The sequence below is a fragment of the Empidonax traillii genome, unplaced genomic scaffold (genome assembly GCF_003031625.1).
Source record: "Empidonax traillii isolate 1590-97213 ecotype Southwest subspecies unplaced genomic scaffold, ASM303162v1 scaffold1018:size752740, whole genome shotgun sequence".
Classification (NCBI taxonomy): Eukaryota; Metazoa; Chordata; class Aves; order Passeriformes; family Tyrannidae; genus Empidonax; species Empidonax traillii.
This window is the reverse complement of record NW_020956211.1, coordinates 484,555-509,729: the sequence shown is the minus strand read 5'-3', so window position 1 is coordinate 509,729 and position 25,175 is coordinate 484,555. Positions and strand designations below refer to the sequence as shown.

The 25,175-nt window shown below is 44.3% G+C and overlaps 1 protein-coding gene across 1 annotated transcript in view; it reads left to right on the top strand.

The window, feature by feature from the left end:
• The window catches only part of LOC114068240 (autism susceptibility gene 2 protein-like), a gene marked incomplete at its 5' end in the record, with an annotated part of 198,374 nt that overhangs the window by 131,853 nt on the left and 41,346 nt on the right, over positions 1-25,175 (top strand). Inside the window, 2 exons of the mRNA XM_027904193.1 lie at positions 11,494-11,595; positions 19,219-19,254. Of these exons, the coding sequence (XP_027759994.1) occupies positions 11,494-11,595; positions 19,219-19,254 (138 nt within the window). The remainder of the gene's footprint in view (positions 1-11,493; positions 11,596-19,218; positions 19,255-25,175) is intronic.

Sequence of the window (25,175 nt, the reverse complement as noted above, 5' to 3'; positions counted from 1 at the left end):
CTAGTTTTCTCCTTGTACAGAGACCACAGGATGACTTTTAAGTCTTGAATAATTTATCTGGCTGGGCAGTTAAACGGCTTAAAATAGTATTATAGTTTTAAGCCAATAGCTCAACCTTCAAATCATTATTTATGCAACCAAATTATTAAATATTTATTCTGGGCTTATATCGAACGCTGAAGTAACAGGACTCCTTTATGTAAGCAGTGGAAAGCATCTCGAGGTCCAGCCATGAATACTGATATTTCCTCCTTCAGGACATTTATTTACTTCTGTAGTGTGAGCTGGGTGTCACATTAGTGGTCTGTGTTGAGGAAAAAGGATGGTGGGCACCGTGACTTCATTCAAGCCAGTACAGTCACCCCGCTCTCTCTCAGTCTGCTTCACCTCTTCAGATATTCCCAAGAGGTCTCATCCCATCTTGCATCTCCCTTGCACAAGAGGAGCAGCCATCCTGTGGACCTGAAGCCAGTGGAACCCTGCAGAAGATACCCTGGGGTTGTGCTTCAGCTGGATTTGCAGAGCTGCAGTGCTCTTAGAGTTTTTCAATCTGGCCAGTTTGCTTTTTGTTCCATCATGTGATTCATTTTATCTTCTCACTTAAGTATTCTTCCAGGAAGTTATACATTTCAAAGTCAACTAGAGGCCAAGCAGAATCCTCAGGGAGCTGGATATCAGCCACTCTGGGCTAAATGGGATAGTATTTCTGTTCTCTCCCCTTTCCAGAGATTCAGCTTAAAAGTGGTATTTGCCTTTGCTTTCCCATTGCTCCTGACCTTTCCTGTATGACAGAAACAAGAACTCCTGGCAGGTCCAGCGATGAAATTGGAACAGAATGCCTGAGGCTACAGGCTGGTCCCTGTGCCTGTCACCACCAAAACCAGAGCTGGCAAAGGTCTAAAAGGATCTGGAAAGTCATTGTTGCCAAGTGCTCTGAAATAATCTGTTCTTACACAGAATGCTGGGGTAAAACTGCCAGATTGGTTCTCCATTTTGAAAAGACCAAGGCTAAATGGGACCCCAGAACACAGGCCCTGCAGCCAGTGTGTGTGAACTGCTCCTTGTTGGGTATTCCCAGGGTGGGGGGACAGGCACGGTGATAAGAGGTCATGACCATGCCCATAGAACGGAAAATCTGGTTTGAGGAAGCACAAAGCAGGAGCAAGGAGTGCAGGTGGTGGAAATGGGCATCACTTGGCTGAATAACACACGGAGCTTGTAGCATGTATGGATCAGAAGGCAGGTGGATGGATGGATGGATGGAGGGATGGAGGGAGGGATGGATGGATGGATGGATGGATGGATGGATGGATGGATGGATGGATGGATGGATGGATGGATGGATNGCTGCTTGTTTGTGTTAGAGATCATGTGGTTTGATTGATCTTGCCCTGCTTTTGTCATTATTGTTACAACTTCCTAGTTTTCTCCTTGTACAGAGACCACAGGATGACTTTTAAGTCTTGAATAATTTATCTGGCTGGGCAGTTAAACGGCTTAAAATAGTATTATAGTTTTAAGCCAATAGCTCAACCTTCAAATCATTATTTATGCAACCAAATTATTAAATATTTATTCTGGGCTTATATCGAACGCTGAAGTAACAGGGCTCCTTTATGTAAGCAGTGGAAAGCATCTCGAGGTCCAGCCATGAATACTGATATTTCCTCCTTCAGGACATTTATTTACTTCTGTAGTGTGAGCTGGGTGTCACATTAGTGGTCTGTGTTGAGGAAAAAGGATGGTGGGCACTGTGACTTCATTCAAGCCAGTACAGTCACCCCGCTCTCTCTCAGTCTGCTTCACCTCTTCAGATATTCCCAAGAGGTCTCATCCCATCTTGCATCTCCCTTGCACAAGAGGAGCAGCCATCCTGTGGACCTGAAGCCAGTGGAACCCTACAGAAGATACCCTGGGGTTGTGCTTCAGCTGGATTTGCAGAGCTGCAGTGCTCTTAGAGTTTTTCAATCTGGCCAGTTTGCTTTTTGTTCCATCATGTGATTCATTTTATCTTCTCACTTAAATATTCTTCCAGGAAGTTATACATTTCAAAGTCAGCTAGAGGCCAAGCAGAATCCTCAGGGAGCTGGATATCAGCCACTCTGGGCTAAATGGGATAGTATTTCTGTTCTCTCCCCTTTCCAGAGATTCAGGTTAAAAGTGGTATTTGCCTTTGCTTTCCTATTGCTCCTGACCTTCCCTGTATGACAGAAACAAGAACTCCTGGCAGGTCCAGGGATGAAATTGGAACAGAGTGCCTGAGGCTACAGGCTGGTCCCTGTGCCTGTCACCACCAAAACCAGAGCTGGCAAAGGTCTAAAAGATCTGGAAAGTCATTGTTGCCAAGTGCTCTGAAATAATCTGTTCTTACACAGAATGCTGGGATAAAACTGCCAGATTGGTTCTCCATTTTGAAATGAGCAAGGCTAAATGGGACCCCAGAACACAGGCCCTGCAGCCAGTGTGTGTGAACTGCTCCTTGTCGGGTATTCCCAGGGTGGGGGGACAGGCACGGTGATAAGAGGTCATGACCATGCCCATAAAACTGAAAATCTGGTTTGAGGAAGCACAAAGCAGGAGCAAGGAGTGCAGGTGGTGGAAATGGGCATCACTTGGCTGAGTAACACACGGAGCTTGTAGCATGTATGGATCAGAAGGCAGGTGGATGGATGGATGGATGGAGGGATGGAGGGAGGGATGGATGGATGGGTGGATGGAGGGAGGAATGGAGGGATGGAGGGAGGGATGGAGGGAGGGATGGATGGATGGATGGATGGAGGGAGGAATGGAGGGATGGAGGGATGGATGGGTGGATGGATGGATGGATGGATGGGTGGATGGATGGATGGATATCCCTGTAGACAAGGATGGCACACCTGTGCCAGGCAGGAACAGCCACTAAGCAGCTCTGTTTCAGAGGTGTTTTTTAGTGGCACAAAGACTGTTTTCTCTTCAACGGGGCCTAGAGAGGGCCCTGGAAATCCAGGGTGGGATACAGACAAGCTCAGCAGTGGGACTGAGTAAATATTGGGAGGGGCAGATGGATCCCACCCTGATTGCTCTGCTCCAGCCAGACCCTCTCTGCTCACCCTGCTCTGCTCGAGAGCTGTGCTGTGGAGGCAGCTTGGGCAGATTGATTGGTACAATGGAGAGCCTTGCAAGGTGTAATTTCGAAGGCCGTATTTCTCACTGTGCAACCATCAAAATGCAAAGGGTCAGAAGAAGCCTATATTTTTTTGCAATTCAGCTTTTGAAGTGTGCTGAAATACGCTTCATTTGCTGCAATTGCCAACAGCTTGCTGTTTCATCCCGCTCCTGTCGGGAGCTGGGGAACAGAGCGAGCCTGTTACACTTTCTAGGGTGTATAATGTATGTATGATTCTGGGGTGTGATGAGTTTATGCCAAATTTATCTTTGATTTCTGTATAAACAGCACAGGAAAAAAAAATGATGGGCTGCATTCTCTGTGAAACTTAGATAAAATAGAGCTACAAGGCTCCTTCAGAGCACCTTCTGTGGGCTGTGTATCTAAGGGTGCCCAAGCATATAATGAAGGAGAAGACGATCTGGAAATAAATGCCCGTTTCCTTATCCCCCACCCCCGCTTGGCAAGGATGCTATTTATTCTTAGCCTGTGTTGCTTCTGCTCTTGCTGCTGCGAGCAGAACACGCTCACTTGGTGTTTCTGTAATAACAATGCTAAACAGCCAGATTCTCCCCAGGAGCTGAGGGGGGTATCTCGATTATTTTCCGTAGGATCTCCCCCATTTAAGGCAGTAAGGGATGAGTTCCTCTGCTCCAGTGTATTGAGCAAGTGCAGCAGCAGACTCAGGATCAGCTCAGAGGCAGCAAGAAATGACCAGCAGTGCTTTAGAATAAGTAAGTTAAAGGCACCCTTGTTCTCTATCATCGAGTTGATTAGGAAATTGTTTGTAGTTATTTGTTCAAGTTCTGTTGGATTTAGGTGTGTTTTTTTTTTTTTCAGCAAGAAATTGAAAAACATACATTTGTGTTTGGATGATCCTCTGGGGCACAGGGGGGGACTCTTGGGGCTGGGCCTGTGCAGGGCTGAGGGTTGGACTCCACGATCCTTGGGGGTCTCTTCAAACTCAGCACATCCTGTGACTCGGTGATTCTGTTCGTTCAGGATTTTTCATAAAGGGGGTTTTGGAACAGGAAAATTACGTTTTCTTCTCAGTAAGGGTAGGAAGGAAACCAAAGACCTTGTCTTTGTTGGTTTGCCTCACTTTTACCATACAGGTGAGAGAAATAAAGCTTCATATTCTGGTAGGGATGTGGGATCCTAGGATGATGGCAGGTAGGCCTGGATCCTCAGCAACTGGCAATTTCTTGGTGTGTGTGCATTGGTTGTCATAAGAATATACAAGACTTACACAGAGAGCCTCTCCTAATGTTTTATTGTATCTCTCAGGTAACAAGGTTTTTCTTCCCTGAGGTGAAAAACGTCTTTGTATTAATAATGCTCAGAGTCCACACACGGTGTGAATTCTTTTTTCATGTTTACTGCCTAAACCTGTGTAGTGTAAATATTCTTCCTCCTCGTTATCTTACCTCTGATTTGCTTTCTTTGTGCTGCTCTCCCGTTCAGCTGGTCAGGCAGGTGGTGTGGTGGGGAAGGTGGCTTTGTTAGGAGGGCGCTGGAGAGGTGGAGAGGTCTTGCTCCAGACCCATGGCCTCTCTGTTGAACCACCTTTAATGCTTTAGGTGACATGGAAGTGCTGTCTAAGTAGTATTTGTCTAACTTCTGTCAGTAGCATGAGAGATATAAATAGAAGCTTTGAAATGACAGCTGTTAATCATGATTGAAATCAGAAGTTACAAGCCTCGATTTACACTGTTGTTGTTTTTTCCTTGCCATGCAGTTCTCCTTTTATTTGTTTTCATACAGCCAGATTTGTTCCTGATCGTTGATAAAATATGTTTTCTTTGCAATCCAATACTCAGTTCTACATGAAATCTGCTGTTGCTCTTTTCTGAGTGGTGGAAGGCACTTCAGGGCTGTGTGTTTGCTTGGGCAGAGCAGGGTCTGGCCCCCTGGGCTGTGTTTGTGCAGTCCTGCCACAGGGGATGTCCCTGCCGTGCCTGGGGGCTGTGTGAGGTCCATACTGGGATAACTGGGATCGCACTGGCTTCAGCCAGGCCTTCTTTTGCTTACAGGCTGAGCTGGCCACTGCTCCCTGGCCTCTGGAGCTGCCTGCAGTCATAAGCAAGTGCCTGATTTGCAGGTGCTTCTGCCCAGATCTGTGTGTGCAGCACTGAGGAAAAATGTGTGACTGCCAGCAGTGACAACAGTTCTGATCCTCAGAGCCTGCCTGGAGTCTGGGCTGCTGGGAGAAGCCCAGGGAGCCCAGAGAGCAACTGGAGGCAAGCCCTAAGGGTCAGCCTTTGTACTGTGAAGGGCTGTTGCCCCGGTCAGGACAATCTCCTGTCCTGGGTTTGGGCCTGGGCTGTAGCTGCTCAGGTGTTCAGGAGCTGGGAAGCTTTGCTGATGGCACATGAATGAGTCTGTTCACCACCTGATCTGAACCTGGGCATATATTCACCCAGGTAGGAGCTGATCCATCCGTTTAGGACTGCCTTGTCCTTGCAAAAGCTGTGTAAATAAAGAATGACAGGCAGAAATGAAACCCTAAAATTCTCCTCCCCAGAGCAGGGTTCTGCCACCTCTTGGGGAGCAGGTGTCCCCTTCCTCCAGGACTCTGGGAGAGGCTTAGGTTGCTGGCTGTGCTGTAACAGGGAGAAGTGTTAGTATTCAGAACTTTAAAGTATAATGGAGTGAAATAATCCTCTAATTCCATATGGCGTGGAAACTCAGGCATCTCGAAACTATAGCATAGATTTACTGCTGCCAAATGGTATTTTTAAATTAAAATATATTTTAAAATAAAAAAGCTCAGGAGATCCACATTAGGGTGTTTTTGACATGATATATAACCTCTGTGAAAAAGGCTTTTGCTAAATTCTCTGTTGGTTTATTTATTTTGCTTTTTGTTACATGCTAACCAGGCACTGCTGCTATGGAATTATCTAAAGTGGTTTAGGGATCCAGCACAGCAAACTGTGGTCCTGAGAGGATGATGCTCCTTGGGGTCTGGGGCTCAGCTGCCCTTTCATCCTCCCTTACACCTCTTAACATGATTGACTGTCTCTGTCCTTCCTTCTTTTCCTTCCTGAGACAAAAGGCAACAGCCAGCCATGCTGTTATGGGTTATCCCTAGCAGTGTTTTATGGCTTATGTCCCCATCTTTCCTGTCACAGAAATGTCTGGCTAACACAGTAACCGTGGCACTACTCCTGTAGATGTATCCAGCTCCTAAGCCTGGATGTTTAGGTCTATTTTACTCTGTAACGTTGAATGGCAGAAGGAGCAGAGCAGAGACCTGCTTTCCCTGGACACAGATGAATATTCTGTTCGCACTTTCACTGTCACAAAATAAGGCTGAGTGTTTCCCTGCTGCAAAAATAGTTCAACTAGATTCCAAGGCACCAGAAAATCCCCCTATGCCCTGAACAAAGTTACTGTTAGTTCTTGCTTTTACAGCACTTCCACACTGATGTTTTTGCACCTATTTTGGTTTATTCATAACCTTAGCAATTTCTGGATGGTTTCTGTGTGACCTTTAGGCCTGAGCTAGTCTGTCTTTCTTCATTAAATCATCACTCTCAGTGTTCTACATCTTATATCTCTCCTCTCTGTGCTCTCTCAGTGCCCCTGTCACTCTCTGGTCCCCCTTGCCAGTCTCCAGCTCTGCCTCTATTCCACATTACTCTGCAGGGCAGCAGTGTTATGTCTGAAGTTTTGTGACTCAGTCAAGGAGCAGCAAGTACTTTTCTCCAAACCACAGTGTGGTGAGTTTACTGTGGCTGAGGCCAAACTGCCCCCAGCCCCTCTCACACCCCCCTGCTCAGCAGGGCAGGGGAGGGAAGAACAACCTTGTGAGGTGAAGGCAGGGAGGTCATCCCTGACCATTATGGGCAAAACAGTCTTGACTTGGGGAAAAGAAATTTAATTTATTACCCATTAAAATAGATTTGGGTAGTGAGAAAGACCACTGAATTGCAACACCACCCTCTGCCTCCCAGCCCAGCTTCATCCCCTCATCCCTGTGTGCCCCGAGCAGGGCAGGGGGATGGGGCTGTGGGTGGTTTGTGGCAGCTCCTCTCTGCCACTCCTATGGGTGACAATTCCACGAGGAAAACGCATGAGCTCCCCAGGGGACACTGTTCCTGCAGGGAATGAACATGCCCTGCTCCCCTGAGGACTCCCTGTGGGCTGTGGGGATCCAGCCCTGCAGCACCTGCCCTGTGGTGCCCACTGTCACTGTCCCCACACCCCTGGGAGCTGTGGCCCTTTGGCCCCTGGGTTCAGTGTCCCCAGGGCAGGACCAGGGCACTGAGGGGGCTCTGTGAGACCCAGGGGAGTGTGTGTGTGGGGGGCCTTTAGGGCTTTTTGCCTTTAATTCACCTTGGCAGCAGAGCCACGTCACCATTAGAAGCTGCCCTGGCTGCTGCAGTGCCCCCAGGGTGGTGAGGGACTCATCCAGTCCCACCATCACCAACTGGGAAAATGCCCCTGATATAGAAAACCTCTAAAGAGTCTGGTTTTGGGGAGCAGGGAAGAGCTGTTGTTCCTCTCACTGTTTGAGGTGGGTGTGGTGAAGAACCAGAAATAAAATCTCCTGCTGAGACTCAGCCCAGCCCTCAGCCAGCAGCTGATTTTTTTTTTTTTTCCTTTTCCTTTCTTGTAATAGAAGAATTATAGTTATGACTTTACCCAGTTCTGCTTGACTTCTGGAATCCTCCAGTAGATTTGATGGCACTTCAAACTAATAGGTTCTGTGGTACAATGAAAGATTTCAAAAAATGCATTGCTAAGAATGACCAGAAACTCCTAGGAAAGTTTTGGAGCTGTGGGTGTGGCCCAGGCTCCAGCCCTGTGCTGTCCAGCCTGGGCAAGTGCTCTTGAGGTCCTGATTGTCAGTTCATCTGCATGTCCCCCATCTCTCTCACTCAAGGAGTCCCTGAGGCTGTGCATGTTCCCTGTGAGTCTGAGACAGTCTGAGTTTTTAGGGTTTTGTGCTTTCAGTCTAGAAAATGTCGGTATTTCCCCTTTGTGATACCCTTTAGATGGATCCCTACTTGGATAAATTCATTCCCACCCTACAGTGAAAGCATAGAGTCAAATACACTTATGGAAAACCTTTTTCACTCCTCCTCTGGTGCAAATTAGAAGAGTAATGCTGTGGTGATGTGGGAAGTTCCTCAGTGAGACCTTCACAGAATCACAGAATATTCTGAGCTGGAAATGACCCAAAAGGATCATCCAGTCCAACCCCTGGCCCTGCACAGACACCCCAGAAATCCCACCCTGTCCCTGAGAGCGTTGTCCAAACCCTCCTGCAGCTCTGGCAGCCTTGGGGCTGTGCCCACTGCCCTGGGGAGCCTGTTCAGTGCCAACCACCCTCTGGGGGAAGAACTTTTTCCTAATATCCAACCTAAACCTCTCTTAATGCAGCTCCAGCCATTCCCTGGGTTCCCATTGCCATTCCTGGGCTACCTTGAGTAGACACCATGGGACTTCTGTGCTGGCTTTGCTCTTTGCTTGGGGTACCCTGCCAGGAATGGTAGAGGAACAAGAGTTATCAACGTTGCACTTCAAATTTCTTCCAAGGACAGTTTCATTTTCAAGGGGAAACTGATTTTAGGGCTCCTGTGCTCCCCACAGTGATGCACCAGACTCATGCAGTGTAACTAAAGATCCAGACTTTTATCTGTGGACCTTTTTAGCACTGTATTATTTCAGTGTTGTCTTTTGCAGTTGGATCTGTGTGAATAGATGGAAATGACCCGTTTCCTGTCCACGTTAAGTGTTCTCGTGTGTGCTTGTGTGTAACTTTAGGTTCTTAAAAGAACACAACAGGCACATTTCCATGCTTTATTTTTTTAATTTAGCACAGATTGATGGGTTTTGGAATAAAATGTAAACCCTCAACAGTTTGGCACGTGGGGGAACTCAACTTGGAAAAAAAGAAAGGAAAATATGGGAAGCTTTTAAATCTTGGACTTATTTCTGAGTTTGCTGTCTGGTCTATGCAGTTCACTTTGTTCCTGCAGAATTTAAGGCTCAGATATCTTGGTCAAATTCTCTTGCTCCTTGTAAATTGTGTCTAGAAAAATGACACCTGCTGGGTTTTTCTTCTCTTCTTTGTAAATAGCTGGAATTCATGATGTAGAAGTATAAAACTGAGCTGCTATGATTAGTTTGCAAATAACTGATGTGTAAAAACTGCGTGCAAGATAAGTTGAAGTTCTAAAAATAAAATCTGAGACTAGGAAAAAGTTCCTAATGCCCCAGTTGCAGTAAGAGTTTTTCCATCATTGAGCAGATGTTGACAAAAGACCAAGTCAAGGAAACTTGATCCATTTTCCTCTGGTTGGTTAAACTGTAAACTTGGGACCATAAAATTACAGGACACAGAGGTCCTAGATAAGATCAGTGAGTTATATATGAAGTGTAAGACTTCTTGAATTCGTTATCCTCCCCTCTGCCTCCAAAAAATCTATTTTTATAGATACCGAGATCTATTAGATCTGACTGATAAACCATTCCATTTGAAATAAAAATAATTTTACTGGAAATGTTCTGGCTGAGCTGTGGAATATTTAGTTTATTTATTAAATTTTAAGTGTCTGACAAATAGCTCTAGTCCTTCTGTTACATTTTCTTTGAGCTGAGAGTAGGCCTGTGCCATTTTTTGCAGTTGTGCTCATGCATTGCAACTCAGTTGTGTGTTGGAACCTTTAGTTCCATATACTTTGTGCCCTTTCTTTGATTTGACTGATAGAGAGCACCCAGAGGTGCCTTGTACAGTGAGGGGAATAAGGGATGAAGGGGAAGTGTCACACACACAGAGTTTGCTCTGGTTGGGAGAAAAGATGATTGATAAAGGGTGAGGAGACTTAGTGTGTCCCTTCAGTGAACCTGGGGCAGAACAGCAGTGGCCCTGGGTGAGCACAGTGTCCAGTGGGAATGTACATCAGCACAAGTGTGTTTTGCTTGCATGCACCATTAAAAGAGCAACTGTGTGAATTTTTGTGTGTGGAAATAAAAGAGAGAGAAGAAAGAGGGGGAAAAAGGTGATGGAGAGTGTTCACGGAGAAGGAACCTTTGGTCTCCAGTCATGGAATGGAGATGAATGAATGTCTACTCCTGTACAGTCTGAATAGAACTTACTGTGATCGTATTAGTAATTAAAATAACTTAGGAGGAGTTGTTTGGTGTTTGTTATATGAATATTGATGAGTGTAGTAGGTGTCTCATAAAATACTTCATTAGATACCTTGCCCAAGTATTTGGTCTTCATTTACGTCTGCTGCCAGTATTTATGTATGTGATTTTAGATCTAAATTTCTGAAAGGGACTTCTTTCCAGAATTGGCCTCTGGAGTAACCAGTCTTCACAGGAGGTTAGTTCAAGTGAAACATCAACAAGGCTAGAGGAAAATTGTAACATGTTCAAGCAAAATATATGGAAAGATAGGTTAAAATGGATACATGCATTTTCAGCATTGAAGTAGATGTGAGTCATGTATGTGTATATATGTGTATATGTGCTCATGGACATTAGTAATGAACATATATTGTAAATGCTTTCCTCAGTACACTGCTGTGCAACGTGTTGACCTGCACAGTCCACAGCATAAGAGAAAGCAGATGTGTTCTCAGTTGTAATGAAAATACAGTTTGTAGGGGGTTTTTTTGTACGTTTTATTTATTACAATGCCAGTAAAGTTCATTAAACCTGGCTTGAAAGGCAAAAGCAATTTGATAGCTATTAAGTAGATCATGTTGTTTTATGAACATGGAGGTTAGTCAAGAATTGTTTATAGTGCCAGGCAATGTGGTTAGGGGCTAGTCCAGCAAAAAAAAGGCTTCTCTGGAGTGATGACTTCTTCTTCCCCTGGGGAGACTTCCATGGATCTCAGAATCCACGTTACGCTGTGCTGTAATGAGGGAGGGTTTGACTGTGTGTGCTGCAGTGTGATGGCAACTTTAACAACTTCACCTGTGGCAGAAATACCTTGAGGAGTCCAAAAGCTTCCTAAATGAAGGTCTTAAACTGTGATTTCCCCGGGAGATGAGCGTTGCCCCTTCCTACCTGCAGCACCTGGACCTCACACCCCCTCTGTGGTGCAGGAGCTCTGTGTTCATGGTGTCACTGAGGTCGTTCATGGTGTCACTGAGGTTGTTCATGGTGTCACTGAGGTCGTTCATGGTGTCACTGAGGTCGTTCATGGTGTCACTGAAGCCCTGCCCTGGCACGAGGTCACACGGTGACAGTGGCACTGCTGAGAGCACCACGTAAATGCTGCTTTGCCTGGACCTGGGGCTGGGTTAAAGAAGAACAGTGGACAAGGGGACTTGCCTGGAGCAGGCTAAACTCTTTCTCTCTTTGTTTTCTCTCTGCTGCAGCTCAAGCCAGGTCAGAACAGCTGCCGAGACAGCGACAGTGAGAGCGCGAGCGGGGAGTCCAAGGGTTTCCATCGAAGTAGCTCCCGGGAGAGACTCAGCGACGTGAGTATCACCCCTGCAGCTAAACCTGCTCTGGGCAACCCTGCTGGAGTGTTCTGAGGGCTCTAAGTCATAACACAGTTTAGTTCCTGGGCTGGTTTGTTGCTAAAATCTTCTTTTGGGGTTTCTGGAGAGGAAGAGGTAACTTAATATCCTGCCCCAGTTCAGAAAACTTCTCAAAGTTTGATACAATGTCTTTCTGTGTGCAAATGCTCATTACTGTTGAAACACTCGAAGGCCATTTAACAAAGTAAAAATGTTCTGCATACTTGAGAAGTGAGGTGGCCTCTTTTTACCCCAAAAGGGGAAGGAAAAGAATGTATTTCTTTGGGCTAAATACTGTCTTTATGAAAAGTATTAGAATGTCTAGAGAGACTCAGCTAACTTATATATAATGAATTGATATAACATGGCCAACAATAGCATAAGCTCTGCCTTTATTGCTCTACCTAAACTGCTGTGGAAGGGCCTGAGATGGCAGCTCTGTGGAGTGTTTCTCTCCACTGGAGAATGCTGGCCATTCACAGGGTGACACACACGAGCTATTCCGACGGAGGAATGACTACAGAAATCTGTTGCTGCAATCAGATTATTATTATTTATTATGTGTACCATCACAATCCTTGAGTGTTTTATTCATGGTTCTGAGTCCTCTGTGCTACATGCTTTACAACACAGAATATAAAGACAGCCCTGTCCCCAAAGAGTATCTAAACTGGGGATTGTGTAGGTCAGATCCTTGGCTGGTAAAAGCATGGATGGCTGCATTAGTCAGCCCAGTTTGTATCAGCCAGCAATCTGGCCCTGCTCTCAACTAACCCACATTTTGGAAATGGGGATTTTATCGATAGCATGTCCATGTAGATTTGGATGACAGATACCAGATGGTGTCCTCTATAGGCCAATCCAATAAAACTGAACTGAGCAGGCATTAAAAGAAATACCTTTGTAAAGGATACATTTCGTGGTGCGAATTCAAGCCTCGAGGCACAGAGCTAGCAATTTCTGCTGAATTGTGCATATCACTGGAACAGATGCCTGATTTTTTTTTTTTTCCTGTGAAAGTGTGAAATCTGTAGCGCTCTCTTTCTGCATCCCTTTGTCAACTTATTGTAGAGGTCCATTTCTTCCCCAGAGCCAAGCTTTATGGGTGCAGTCAGCTAAACTCTCCAGTGCCTGCCCTTCATAGCTGTCAGGTGAGGTCAGTCTGAGGGCTCCTTGGAAGAGCAGATTGAAACCAGAGGAGAGAGCGAGTAAATGTTCTGTACAGGTAGCAGTGGATGGCAGCCTGTCACCATTGCCATCCTTTGCCTCTGAGCCCCGTGGCAGCTGAGAAATCACTGCAATGAACTCCACAATTACACAGCACCTTCCAGCAAAAAAAATTCACAGCTCCTTACAAACATGGTTTTAATTTAGCCTTGTCGCTCCCTCGCAGCGTGCTGAGTGGAGAGCTCAGAGGCAGCTCACAGCACTGCATCGCCAGACCTGGCAGGGAGAGCAGAGTCCTGGTTCCCCCTCCACCCATCCAATCCACTTTTTCTCTGATGTTTTTACAATACTTTTCCTTTGTCTTGGCACTGTGGCAAATTGAAAGGAAGCAGAGAGCAAATCCAACTTCCCCAGAGCATCCGAGAGAGGATGTAGGGGTTCACAGGTTGCTCAAAAGGAACATTATGTAAATATGTGTGAAGATTTATATCTGGAAATGTTATACATAGTTTATGTTTTGCTTAATAAGGAAAGTTCCTTTATGCTTTGATAATTCATTGCAATACAAGCATGTCTCTCTGGTCTGGTGTTACCAGTTCAGCTGACATTTGAAAAAGATGCATGAGATAGTTTTCACCTTACCTGGGCCTGTGGTGGCCTTTCCCAGCCCCCTTCAGTTCAGAGCAGTGCATCCCATTCTCTCCCAAAGCCAAACACCCCGTGTGTTGAAATGACAGGGCCTGACAAAGTGCCAGTGATACTTTCACTTCCACGTCTGGGGGAGCCTGTCCTAAGCTTGATCTTGAACACAAAGATGCTTCAAGAGCTTAATAAGGTTATTTTAAATAGTATCTTTTGAAGAAGTCAGTTGTCTAATGATACCCAGCAATTACTGTCCAGAAAACACATCAGACAACAGAGTAAGCTTTCTCTGAAGATTTGTTTCTGTTTTCACAACTATTTTCTCAGAAAAAATACATAAAAAGTTGTGCACGCATCAGAAGATAGAACAAAAATATAAAACATGGCGGGCAGAGTAACCCTGAGGTCAGAAAGCAAATTTTGACCATGAAATATAATGAATCTCCACTAATGTAGCCTGACAGCATTGTAAGATTAAGCTCCTGTATGGAAATGTGGATAATGAATGAAGTGCATATACTGCAGGCAGATGATCATTTTCTGATCCCCAGTTGTAAGCAGGCTGGTGAAACAGCAGTGTTGGAGCCCCCTTAATGTGGGGCCTAAGTGACGGTTTAGTGACAGATGCAGAATGAGGGAGATGGGATAATGAATATCCAGTTGCAAAGTGACACATCAGTGCCTTCATTCTCTCTCCTGTCAGGTATCTTTCAACTCTGCCTATTGTAACTGTACCTGCAGTCCTTGGATAATGCAGAGTGATGCAAAGTGTGTTTACAAGGAGTGACTCCTTTCCAGGCTAATGAGATCCAAGCCGGTAATTTGCAGCAATTGTGAGAGGTGGGCAGAAATGAAAAGAAGATAATTCAGTGAAAAGACCATGTTAAACAGGAGACTTTTCTCCTAATGAGGCTTGAGATAGCATCAGGCAGCAGGAAGAGGAATATCCTCTGTTCTTGTCAGGTGCAATGCAGTGAGACTGATTTCCATCAACTCCTTTCTTTGTCCTCATCTTGCACATGTGTGCCCAGGCACACACCCCTCTGTGAGAGAACATAATTAGCAGAGAATTTGACCTCTGCTAGATTAGGGATAATGATTGCTCGAATGCTCCAGTGCAGGCGTGTGGCAGTGCCCTGATCCAGGTCCCTGTTTGAATTTCTGCCTTTCTCCTTTTCTTTTTTTTTTTTTTTTTTTTTTTTTTTTTTTTTTTTTTTTTTTTTTTTTTTTTTTTTTTTTTTTTTTTTTTTTTTTTTTTTTTTTTTTTTTTTTTTGGAATGACAACTTGTTTTTTCCTTTATGGACAGAGGTAGCTCCAGGGGCCTAAAAGAGAAATTGGAGAGCTGTTCCTCCTGTAGATATAGGGTGCTGTAGTCAGTTTAATCTCATCAAAATTTTGCCAGTAGTAGAATTCATTTTGTTGAGATCTTGCTTGGAGACAAGATGGCAGTGCTTTCTCTTTTGCTCAGCTTGGAGCTCAGTCAACTTGTTTTCCGTATCTTTCTGTATGTATTTATTTTTAATTGAGTCTTCCCTCTTTGGAATACTTTTTTGTCATGTTTCACAAAACAGCCGGGAGATTTACTTGAGGAAAACATGAGAATTACATCTAACCTGGATGGCGAATGCTCTGAGTATTCAGGGGTTCAGCCACCTCCGTGCTGATCAAAAATCAAAGCACCTGATTCCTTTGGTGCACATTCCTAAATTCTTGATCTGTCTGATCTCACCCTGCCTGCTGCTTCTGGTGCTGGTTGCAGGCTTTCAGTGGGGGGATGAGTAGCAGAAGCCTCTCATGTGGCCACGGGCTGGGAGGCAGCACATCATCCACTCTTGGTGCACATCAGAAGCCTGGAGCGCCTGGACTCTGCTTGCTTTGCTGAACAAGGAATCACAAACCAGAAGAAACAGTTGGCACCTTTCTGTCTGGAATGCTTTTCCAATTCCTGAACAGGGAGTGGGATAGGACTCTTTCCGTTTGTCCCCTACATGAAAGGTCTCATCCTGGGCTCTCATCCAAGCTGATGCTTTCTTCATGAGTGCTTCCCTTTCCCCAGTGCTTTGTGTGCTCCTACTGCCCTGTGGGCTCTGAGAGTAGCTCACAGCGAGGTATCACTGAGGGTGAAGTCCTGAAGGCCCCTGCCCACCAGGCCTGTCGCTCTTTGCTTCGTGAAGAAATATGCCTACTCCCCCCAGCAGATCAATCCTGTGGGCAGCTCACAGTTTCAGCCTCAAATACGGGATATTTCCCATTCTCCTGTCTCTCATTCCTCCCTCCTGTACAGAGCCCAGAGGAAGATAAACCGAGGGACAGTCAGTGGGTTATGTGCTCTGAAATCCTCAGTGCTGTTCCTTCTCCAGAGCATCACTTGGCTGGATCCGAAGTGGAATCACACGAGCAGAGCTCCGTGTGTCTGTGTGCGTGTGCCAGGAGCTGATCAGCTGCAGTGGCTGCTGCTTTGTGTGTGTGTGTGTGTGTGTGTGTTTGCCAGGGTGTGTATGTGTGTGTTTGTGTGTCTAAGGTTGGGTGCTTAAATGCTTTGTTGCATTATGTTAATTCCTCGGCAGTGCAATCAAATTCATGTCGTAATTAAAGCTGTCAGTTGGAAGGCAAGCCAATCGCCAAGAAAACACAGCATAACAAATGAAGTGAAATGATTCTGCGTGTAGCTATACAATGCTTCGCCAGGCATGAAATTAAATAAGTAATTTGATGTTGACATCAGAAATTGAAATGATACCCACTGTTCCTTCATTCAGTCAGACCTGCATAAACAATAGCCAGAACAAATATGTACAACACAGCCTTTCTCCCCACCCAGCTCCCCAAGTAATGCACAATATATATGCAAAATGGGTATAACTGTGCCTTCCAAGACCTCAAGGATGTAATTTTCTTTGGTACACAATAAACTAATGCTTACATGAGGGTTACTACATTTTTGCTTCTGGGCCAAAGTTCTTCTCTCTAAGAAAGGAAGGAAACAAAACCAAAAAAAAAAAAAAAAGAAAAAGAAAAAGAAAACAAAAAAACCCCAGAAGAAAAATAACAAAACCAAAACCATGTTAATTTTAAGCAAGTGTGTTTTGCTGATGGGCACCTAATGCAGGCTTCTGCTGGTGGTTGTGTGAATATCAAGCAGTATATCTGATGTCCTATTTTGCAAAGGGTTTCGGAAAGTGAAACCATTACCTCTATTATAGGCACACTTTATATAAGAGATGTAGAACCATCCAGTGCAGGATCTCGACTCAGCATGGGCTTGTAAAGATGCTTGTGCAGTTGGTACCCAGGCTGGGCACTGGGTAGTGGGATCCTTTCGCTATTGGGAGTTACCCAAAAGGTGAGAAGTTGTCTCTTGCATAGCCCTCGCTTCAGCCTTTGTGCTCTGTCAACACACAGTTCACACACAGCTGATAGTCATCCATGCATGTGCAGCACAGTCTTTTGTACTTCAATTAAAAAGAGTTTGCAAACTGTACTCTCCATATGCAGCATGCAATGTGTGAAGGGCTATATTTCCATCCAGCAAACTCAAATTCCCTGAAAATGCACAGTTGTTCAGTGAAAGTCATTTGACTGCTATGTTTCTACTGTCCTCCCATAGCCATTGCAACATTGCTTTTGAAGGAATGAAAATATTCAGTGGGAAATATTTTGTTTGCTTATTCTTTTTTTCTTCCATTTTATTGTTTTGTTTTGATACTTGATCCTTCCAAAACTTGGAATAGAAAGCAGACAAAAATTACACACAGATGCAGAAGGCAAACTTTGGAGCTTTCAGCCAGTAAAGTAAGTTTTAAAAATTGTGAGTGAAAGAGTGGGACTCGCTTGGCATCTGTACATAGCTGAAACAAAAGTGGTTATAATGATTGCACGTGTTGTACTTGTGGGCAGATCTCTCTAGCTTAGATTAAAAGAATGAAAAATGGCACGAGGCAGAAAGCAGGCTGAGTGAGGAGCAAGGCAGGCTTTGTGGAGTGCTCTGCCAGGAACGTGGATGTGTTTGATACTGGAGTGTGCTGCACTGCACTCACTGCCAGGGGCTGCAGAGCTGCACCAGGGAGGCCACAGGCTCCCAAATCCAGGGCCTGGTGGCCCATGGAGGGCACTTCCCAGCTGGGAACAGCAGCCAGGCTGGGCAGTGACCGGGGCTGTGGTGGTGAGCAGGTTATTCCCAGCACAGAGAATGGTTCCAGCGACACTGAGGAAAGCAGAGCAGTTGTTGAGCCCTGGGGCCTCATGGCCATGTGTTCCCAGATCTGCAGTGCCCATTCTTGAGCAGAGCACTGTCAGGGGCATTGCCACTGGGCCAGGTGGGCCTTGCTGTGGGTGATGGTGGTAGAGAGAACTTGAGGCTCCAGAACAGCAAGAGTGGGGACAGGAGGACTTTGGAATTTCTTTGTTTCTGTGGAGCTCCCCTTGCAGGCTGATAACCAGACCTGTTCACTGCAGATCTGTGTTGGGGTGCCCTGCAGAAGTGTCTCAGAACAGGGATGAAGTGATGACAATTGTTGGTCTTTCCAGTGGTTTTCCCAGGCTGGTCGGGCCCCTCTGCAGTTCCTGGTTATCCCTGAGCTGTGGCATTACTGAAAGTGAGCTTGTGCTGAGGAACAGAAATGGGAATTGAGCTACAGGAGTTACAAACTGGTTGTCTCAGTGCTCACTAGAGAATGGTCCTCTGCTTTTTGCTTCCTTGTCCATCGACTCTGCGGGCAGGAGCGCTGGCAACTGTTCACCCACCCTGCAGTGGAACAGGCAGTGACCTGGATTAGGACTGAGATGTTTCAGTGTCTCCCTGTGTCTCTAAGAGAACCTGCTGTGTAATCCCCATTGTTTAGATGAAAAACTAATGAAACAAAACCCTTTATCTCCTTAATTCCTGTGAATGTAGAGGTTGTGATCGTGCCCCACTTAAACTGAATTTCATGATGGTTTTTTGTTTAAAGCATTTAAACCATTCGATTATTTCCCATGGTAATAATACCAGTTTCACTTATTTTTATGAGTTTGAGTTTTGAAATCTCTTTCACACTGTAGATGTTTGCTGCTTGTGTTTTCCTTTTCTTTCTAAGTCCTTGGTTTGTCAAACAATGTGGACGTCCAAATGGGAAATTGTAGTGTCTGCATTCTCCAGGAAATGGCACATTGACTGAAGCGGCTTCTCTGTGCCCACGCGTTCTTTACATTTCAGACTACTAATTATGTTTACAAAATGTCTCATTTTAGAAAAGCACTATGTGTGTACTAACCAGGGCCTTTCGGGAATAAATTGGCAAACAGGTCATACACTGAAAAAGTCATCCAAACCCACCGGGCTTTTTGTTTTGAAGCCAGTCTACTTTTTTTTTTCCTTCTCCCCCTCCCGCCTGCCCCTTTGTGGCCACGAAGCTGAGTAGCTGGAGTCCAGGGCATTGAATGTCAGCATGTCAGGGAGGCTGGTTGATGAGTGTCTGTTTAGTCTCAGTGCAGGGCGAAATGCCATCATTAATTCATTACCCAGCTGCCTGTCAAATAAATTGGCAATTACGTCGACCGCAGAAGCTTGGAATTCAGTAAATAGCACGTTACCATCTCAGAGTCGTTGAGAGATGTAAAGGGAAAAATTAAGCAACAGCGTGTTTGTTTCAGTAGCAGATGACAAGGGGCAGCACATTGGTGCTGTGATGTAGTGATGAAAAGCTTGGAAAGGGCTGGTAATGAGCTGTGTGGATTGGAACGTGTTAAAAACCATCACTGACTTTCCACTTTGTCTTTGTGTTTTATTGCAGAGCTCAGCTCCTTCCAGCTTGGGAACAGGCTACTTTGTAAGTGTATCTCAACTTTCACAGGTGTGCCTCTGAACAGCATAGCTTCCTCCTCAGACAAAAGTGCCTCAGTGTGTGGAAATAGGACTAAGCCCCCAGCCCCACTCTGGCCCGTAGCTTAACGTACCTTTGTTATTTCTTCCTCCACAAATGCACTTGAAGTCACATTTCCAACACGGTGTTTTCCTGAGCTAATTAATTACTACATAAATTCCAGCAGTATTTAATTTACACAATTAGAGCAAATAAAATGAACCGTGGTCTTACCAGCTCTCTAATCTGAGATGGCAGGATCTTGATTTTCCCCTTGTAGCAATTCTTGTTGATTCGTGGATTTTAAGGAGCCCATTACACCAGTCTTGCCTCATCTCCTTGTACCACAGGCCAGAGAATGGGACACAATGATTTCTACCTGTTGCTTAAAAGCCCCCTGGTCTCATGGACACTCTTGGGATTTGCAGCTGTGCTTTTATTTATGCCAGATTTACATTTTATGTCCTGAAAAGTGGATCAGGCACCAGCTGGTTTGAAAATCGAACATTTTTGGGGGGGTTGTGATTTATTTGCATGCCCCCATTGATTTAACAGTCTATATACCTTTCTATCTGTTTATTCCCCCGTTCATCAATATGCCTTTTACTTGCACAGTTAAGTTTGGCAGTAAAAAAATGTTTTCCAGTCAATCCAATGCACTGTTTATTTTCTTCCAAGGTTTGTATTTGAATTGCTTATACCCCGTTTCACTTGTAACTTATGCTGTATCCTCAAAACACATCTTTTCTGCCTTGATAAAGCTGTAAGGGAAGCAGAGCTTTATGAATGTCCAAAACCAGGTGGGTAAAATGCAGTGAGCCTTGTCCTGCGTTGCTCTGTGAGGTTAACAGCGTAATCAAAGCCTGTTTCTATCTTTTCATCACACTCTGGGGAAAATGAAACGATATGGTATTCAATTACACCATGGAAAAACTTTGTTGCTCTCTTGTCAGATTCCCAGAGAGTAATTTTCTTCTATTAGTACATGGTGAATTTAGTCTTTTGTCATAGAGGTCGATGATCCTGTAAGAAAGTTATGTGATTAGACTGTGTAAGTGTGACCTCACCTGCAAAGCATAAAATGCAAGCACAAAAATTGCTTAATACCTGGAGAAATGCTGTGTCCTGCTGGATTTACCTTGGATTTGTGCACCAAAGGAACGTTCACAGTGCTGGTGGTGAGGTGTGACCAGAGCAGCACCAACTGAAAAAGCTTGGTGGTCGTTGTTCTAATTAAACCAAAGCCCAGATCACTGTAAGGTAAGTTGTGAAACAGAAAAACAAAACTGCTTTCCTTGTTTTCAGCACTTTCCCTGGTTTGTGTCACTTGTATTTTTAAGAGGGAGGGGATGAATGGAAAAAAATGGTATCAAATGGCTCAACATTTATTTTTTGCATTAAAGCTCAAACTCGAGTGTCTTTCCATAGTTCAGAGGGAATTGCTTTCCTTTGTCTGGGAAAATTCAAATCATATGAACATATATAGACATGCTCTGGAATGGGACAAATATAATATGGGCTGAAGGACTGAAACATATCTATGTATATATAAATAAGCCTTGTTCTCCTTGCAGCGAGAGCTGAATATGCATGGTTTGAGAGCGGTGCTCAGCTTCATCTTTAGGCAGCAGAGGTAACAGAAGACAAGCCATCTGCTGTTCCCTGCACCATACTGTCTGTGGGTTGGTCCAGTAAAGTGAAAATCTGGAAGGTGTCAACATCCCCTATGCTCCAACGGAGAGCTTGAAAGTTTCCAGCTCTCCCGAGTGAGGGATTTAGTAACAAGAAGAAGCTTGACATCTTCTAGGGCCAATGTATTGGCACTTCAAATCATTCTAATTTGGATCTGTGTTGGTGGGGGAGACATCCCTTGTTAGGTGCCATTAATACGTTTAACTGTGCTGTTTCTTGTCTCTACTCACAGTATTCAGATTTCTTTAACTTCCTTTTTCTTTCTTCACTAATAGATAAGAAGGTGGAAAATGTCCTTCAGTCTCTATCTTAAAGCTGTTTTTACACTTACACGGTCTTGGAGGAAACATGGAGGGTTTTTTTTTCCTCCCTTTTCACTTTGGAAAAATTGTTTTTAGGATTATCTTGCTTATTGTTTTAAAGAAGTCAGTACCCTTATTAACTTACATGGGGCAAATAAAACCCAGATGTGTTTTGCGGTACCAGACAATGAGAAAAATGCTCCAGAATGATCCAATTAGCATGTGTTTCTGATAAATGTAATTATTGCACTATCAAAGTGCAAAAGGATATGCACTTGAATTGACTTCTTTTTTCCAAAGCTTTTAACTAGAACAGACTGTTAGTTTTTGTGTTTAGTGTTAACCCAGAACATCAAAACAGGGGTCACCGATCTCAAAGAAAGAAAAAATAACATCTAGTTGAATAGATAATAACAAAGCTTTTGCCTTTGGAAATTATTCCACATGTGATGTACATCGGGCTATGAAATACTATGTACATACTGCAGCTCACCAAAGGAAACAAAGGAACCAGGTAAGTTAAAATGCGCTGATGGACATCGACTGCACATGGAAGCAGGTTTTATTCAGGAATGAGTGAACACTGAGGTACGGATTAAGTAGCATTTATTTGCTGTTTAAATCCAAGTATTGATGGACTCCTTGTGTGCTTAGGCCATGTTACATAGCACAGAGATAACGCTTGTTCAGCGTGGAATCTGCTTTGAGAACCATGCTTTTGCCAGGCACGCAGGTTTGAGGGGTGGTGGGTCATGTGTCTACGATGTTTGTGGATGCTGTGCATGCTACAGCAAAGCTGAAATGCCTTTTGGATCATGAGAGTCTGTAGAGAGTCTCCTGAGATCACTGAGTGTTTTAGGAAACATTTATAAAGCTGACACTTCCCAGTAACACAAAATCGTTTCTCTAATATCTCTACGATAGCTCCATCCTAGGAATTCATTATGCACTTTCAGTGGTGGTAAAGGCTGATTACCTGATTATATACAGTAAGTAGGTAAATTTCTGAATGGCAGAGTTGGAGAGTGAATTCTGTGAGTTGGTTTTATGTTAGTGCTCCTTGAAAAGCAGTCGGTGAAGTTAAAATGCCCGTGCTCAGGGGAGGGCATTCCCACAGCCTGCTTTGACTCCCCACCTTCCCCAGGAAGGCAATGGAGAGGGTTGGGAATCTCCATCAGGTGATTCAGCCTAACCCACCCCCAGCTGGGGTGATGGAACTGCCACTGATTAAACAGACTTTGTAATGAGATCCCTTCAGCAAAGGGGACAGGAGGAGTGACCACTGGTGGAGTGTTAATGGTGCAGGGCTGTCAGGGAGTTCTAAACACCCCAACAAGTTTGGTCTTCAGTGAGTAACCACCCTCTTTTACTTCTATCACAAGTGTTGGTGTGTTCAGCAGATTTTGTTGAATAGACAGTTTTGCTGTTGTTGGAATCTGTTTCCTCTGTCTCGGTGCTCCTTGTCAGAGGAGACACTTTCCCCATCCTTTTTGCATATTATTAGGTCAGTAGTCAGAAAAGAAGAGACACAGGTAAAAATCACTCTAATTCTCCCCTGTCTTTTGCCTCAACTGCAGCATCCCTGTTCTGAGTTTCCTCTCCCCAAGCCACCTATGTTACAGGACTCCAACTGGCCCAACTTTACTGTTTGCTTTCGGATCAGTCCAGTCTATGACTGGTGTATATGAAAAAAAATCTAGACATGCTGTTAATATTGTTGCACCCTAAGAAATCACAACTGAATACTTCCTGGGAAATCTCCCAGTTGTCTTTGATATTTTTTTTGCATTGCAAATTGTCATTGTCTCTCATCAAAGGCAGACTATAAGGTAGATTACGTCTCATCAAGAAGTCAGATCAGACAATTGGAAATTAGAAGTTAGAATTTTAGAGAAAAATCACAATCTTTTTAACTTTAAAGGAAAAGCTGTTTGAATTATGTGAGTTTGTAATGTTGTCCAGCTGCCTTAAGATTTCTGGGGGTTGAGTTGCTTTAGAATATGATTGGAATTTGTATAACAGTAAAGCTTTTTCTCTTATCTGGCTTTGAAGAATGATTTTTGCTCATTTATGTATCTTCCACCCAGCCAAATTCACATTGAAAGATAGAGTGGTTCATTGGTTTGCAACCCACAACAGAGAAGAAATCCAAACCTGTAGCTGAGTGTTTTCCTTCTAAACAACAAACCTATTCCCAAGACTGTCAAGTCCTTTGACAATTGCAGAGTTTTCCTGTTTATGGCAACTTATCTCCATTTCCTGCACGGGTCTGCTTCTTGAGTCTTTGTGGCAATTTCTGAGGCTTTTCTGTTCCTTTATTTAATACTTATTTTTGGTTAGCAGGTTGCTGCTTCCCCCCCTGCCCCACCAAATGCAGAGAGTTTGTGGATTTTTCAAAACTAGATAAAATTTGTTAATGAGCTGGTGATGGAAATAATATTGGGAAGGCAGAGTAAGACTCCTCTGACCCTTCTTTTCCAAACAATGCTCTTGCTCCACCTTAAAAAAAAAAAAAAAAAAAGAAAGAAAGACTAAAAACTGTGCTTTGCACATGGGCTGGTGACTCAGACTAACATAAATCGTGCACATATTCCCAGAGGGTCTGGCTAATCAGTTGTGCTGTGCAGTCTGGCCCTGGGTGGGTTCAGCTCAGCAGATGTTTGTGTGGTTACAGCAGGCCACTGGGACACTGGGTTGTGCAATGTTGCATTACATTACTCAGAGCTCTAAAAACTCGTCCCAAGGAGAATAAGGGGAGCACCAGTGGTGTTTAGTGTGGAGATGATGGAAAAGCAGTGTTTGGGCTAGAAAAGGGCAGATACTGCCCCGTGCAATGGGGGGCATTTTCACCCCAGATGTTGCCTTACAGAACAAATGTGGAATTAGTTACACCAGCACATTCAAAGAGTAGATTTGCCCTCCTTGCCTGGTCCATGTGCCCTGGCAGTGGTCCTGAGGAGCCTGTGCTGTGTCCCTTGAGGTGGTCAGGTTTGTGGGGCTGTTGCCTCTGAAGGTGAGAGCGTGTTAAGAGGTTCCACGTTAGAACAGTCCAGCAGGGACCCGTCAGCTTCCACAGGAGAGAGACAATTGGATCAAAGGTATCATTTGGAAGAGGTTTAATAAATCCAAGCTGCAGAAGGGGTGAGGTACTGTACTCCACATCATGTGCACAGTGGTGTTGGTAAACAAAGAACTGTTGTTCTTGCAAGTAGGTTAAACTGCTCAGTTATTTTTAGTGCATTTAAGTGTATTTTGCTTATATAAAAGTGTGTATCCCTCTGAAATACTGTGGGGTCTACAAAGGCTGTTGGGATGGCACCACACCATAAACTGTCATGTCCCCTGTAACTAGAGTTGAAAAGACAATCCTTGTTATCCTGTGTTTGGCACTATAAATCATTGTTAACGAATCCTAATTTGCTTAGTCGGGTAATGAATGATCTTCAATTTTCTCACTGTAATTAGTTTTACCAACTATTATTGTGAAGGGTATATTGAAATCCATTTTAGCTCCACTTTAAATTCTCCATGTGCCCATTCTTTGCAGAAGTGAAGCTGACAATAGAGGTTATGAATTTTCTGATAGTAAATTCAGATTCAAGAAAAGTGGACAAGATCCCCAGTAGAAATCTCTCTGTGGACTGTAATTACTCATTAGTGTTTGCAGCCCTCCTTGGTGCAGATTTGGTGTGGTGCAATGAGACCAGGAAACCTGGTGTTTCTTCATCTGAAATCTTTTAGGTGTTGTGCTTTGTTTTCCAGGAGACATTGAAAATGCAGTTTGTTGTAACAGCTGCTGTAAGGGAGGCATCATCAGTGCCAACTAAATACATTGCACGTAATAAAATCTACCTCAGGTCTATTAATTTTAGCATTTATAAACTATACTGCTGT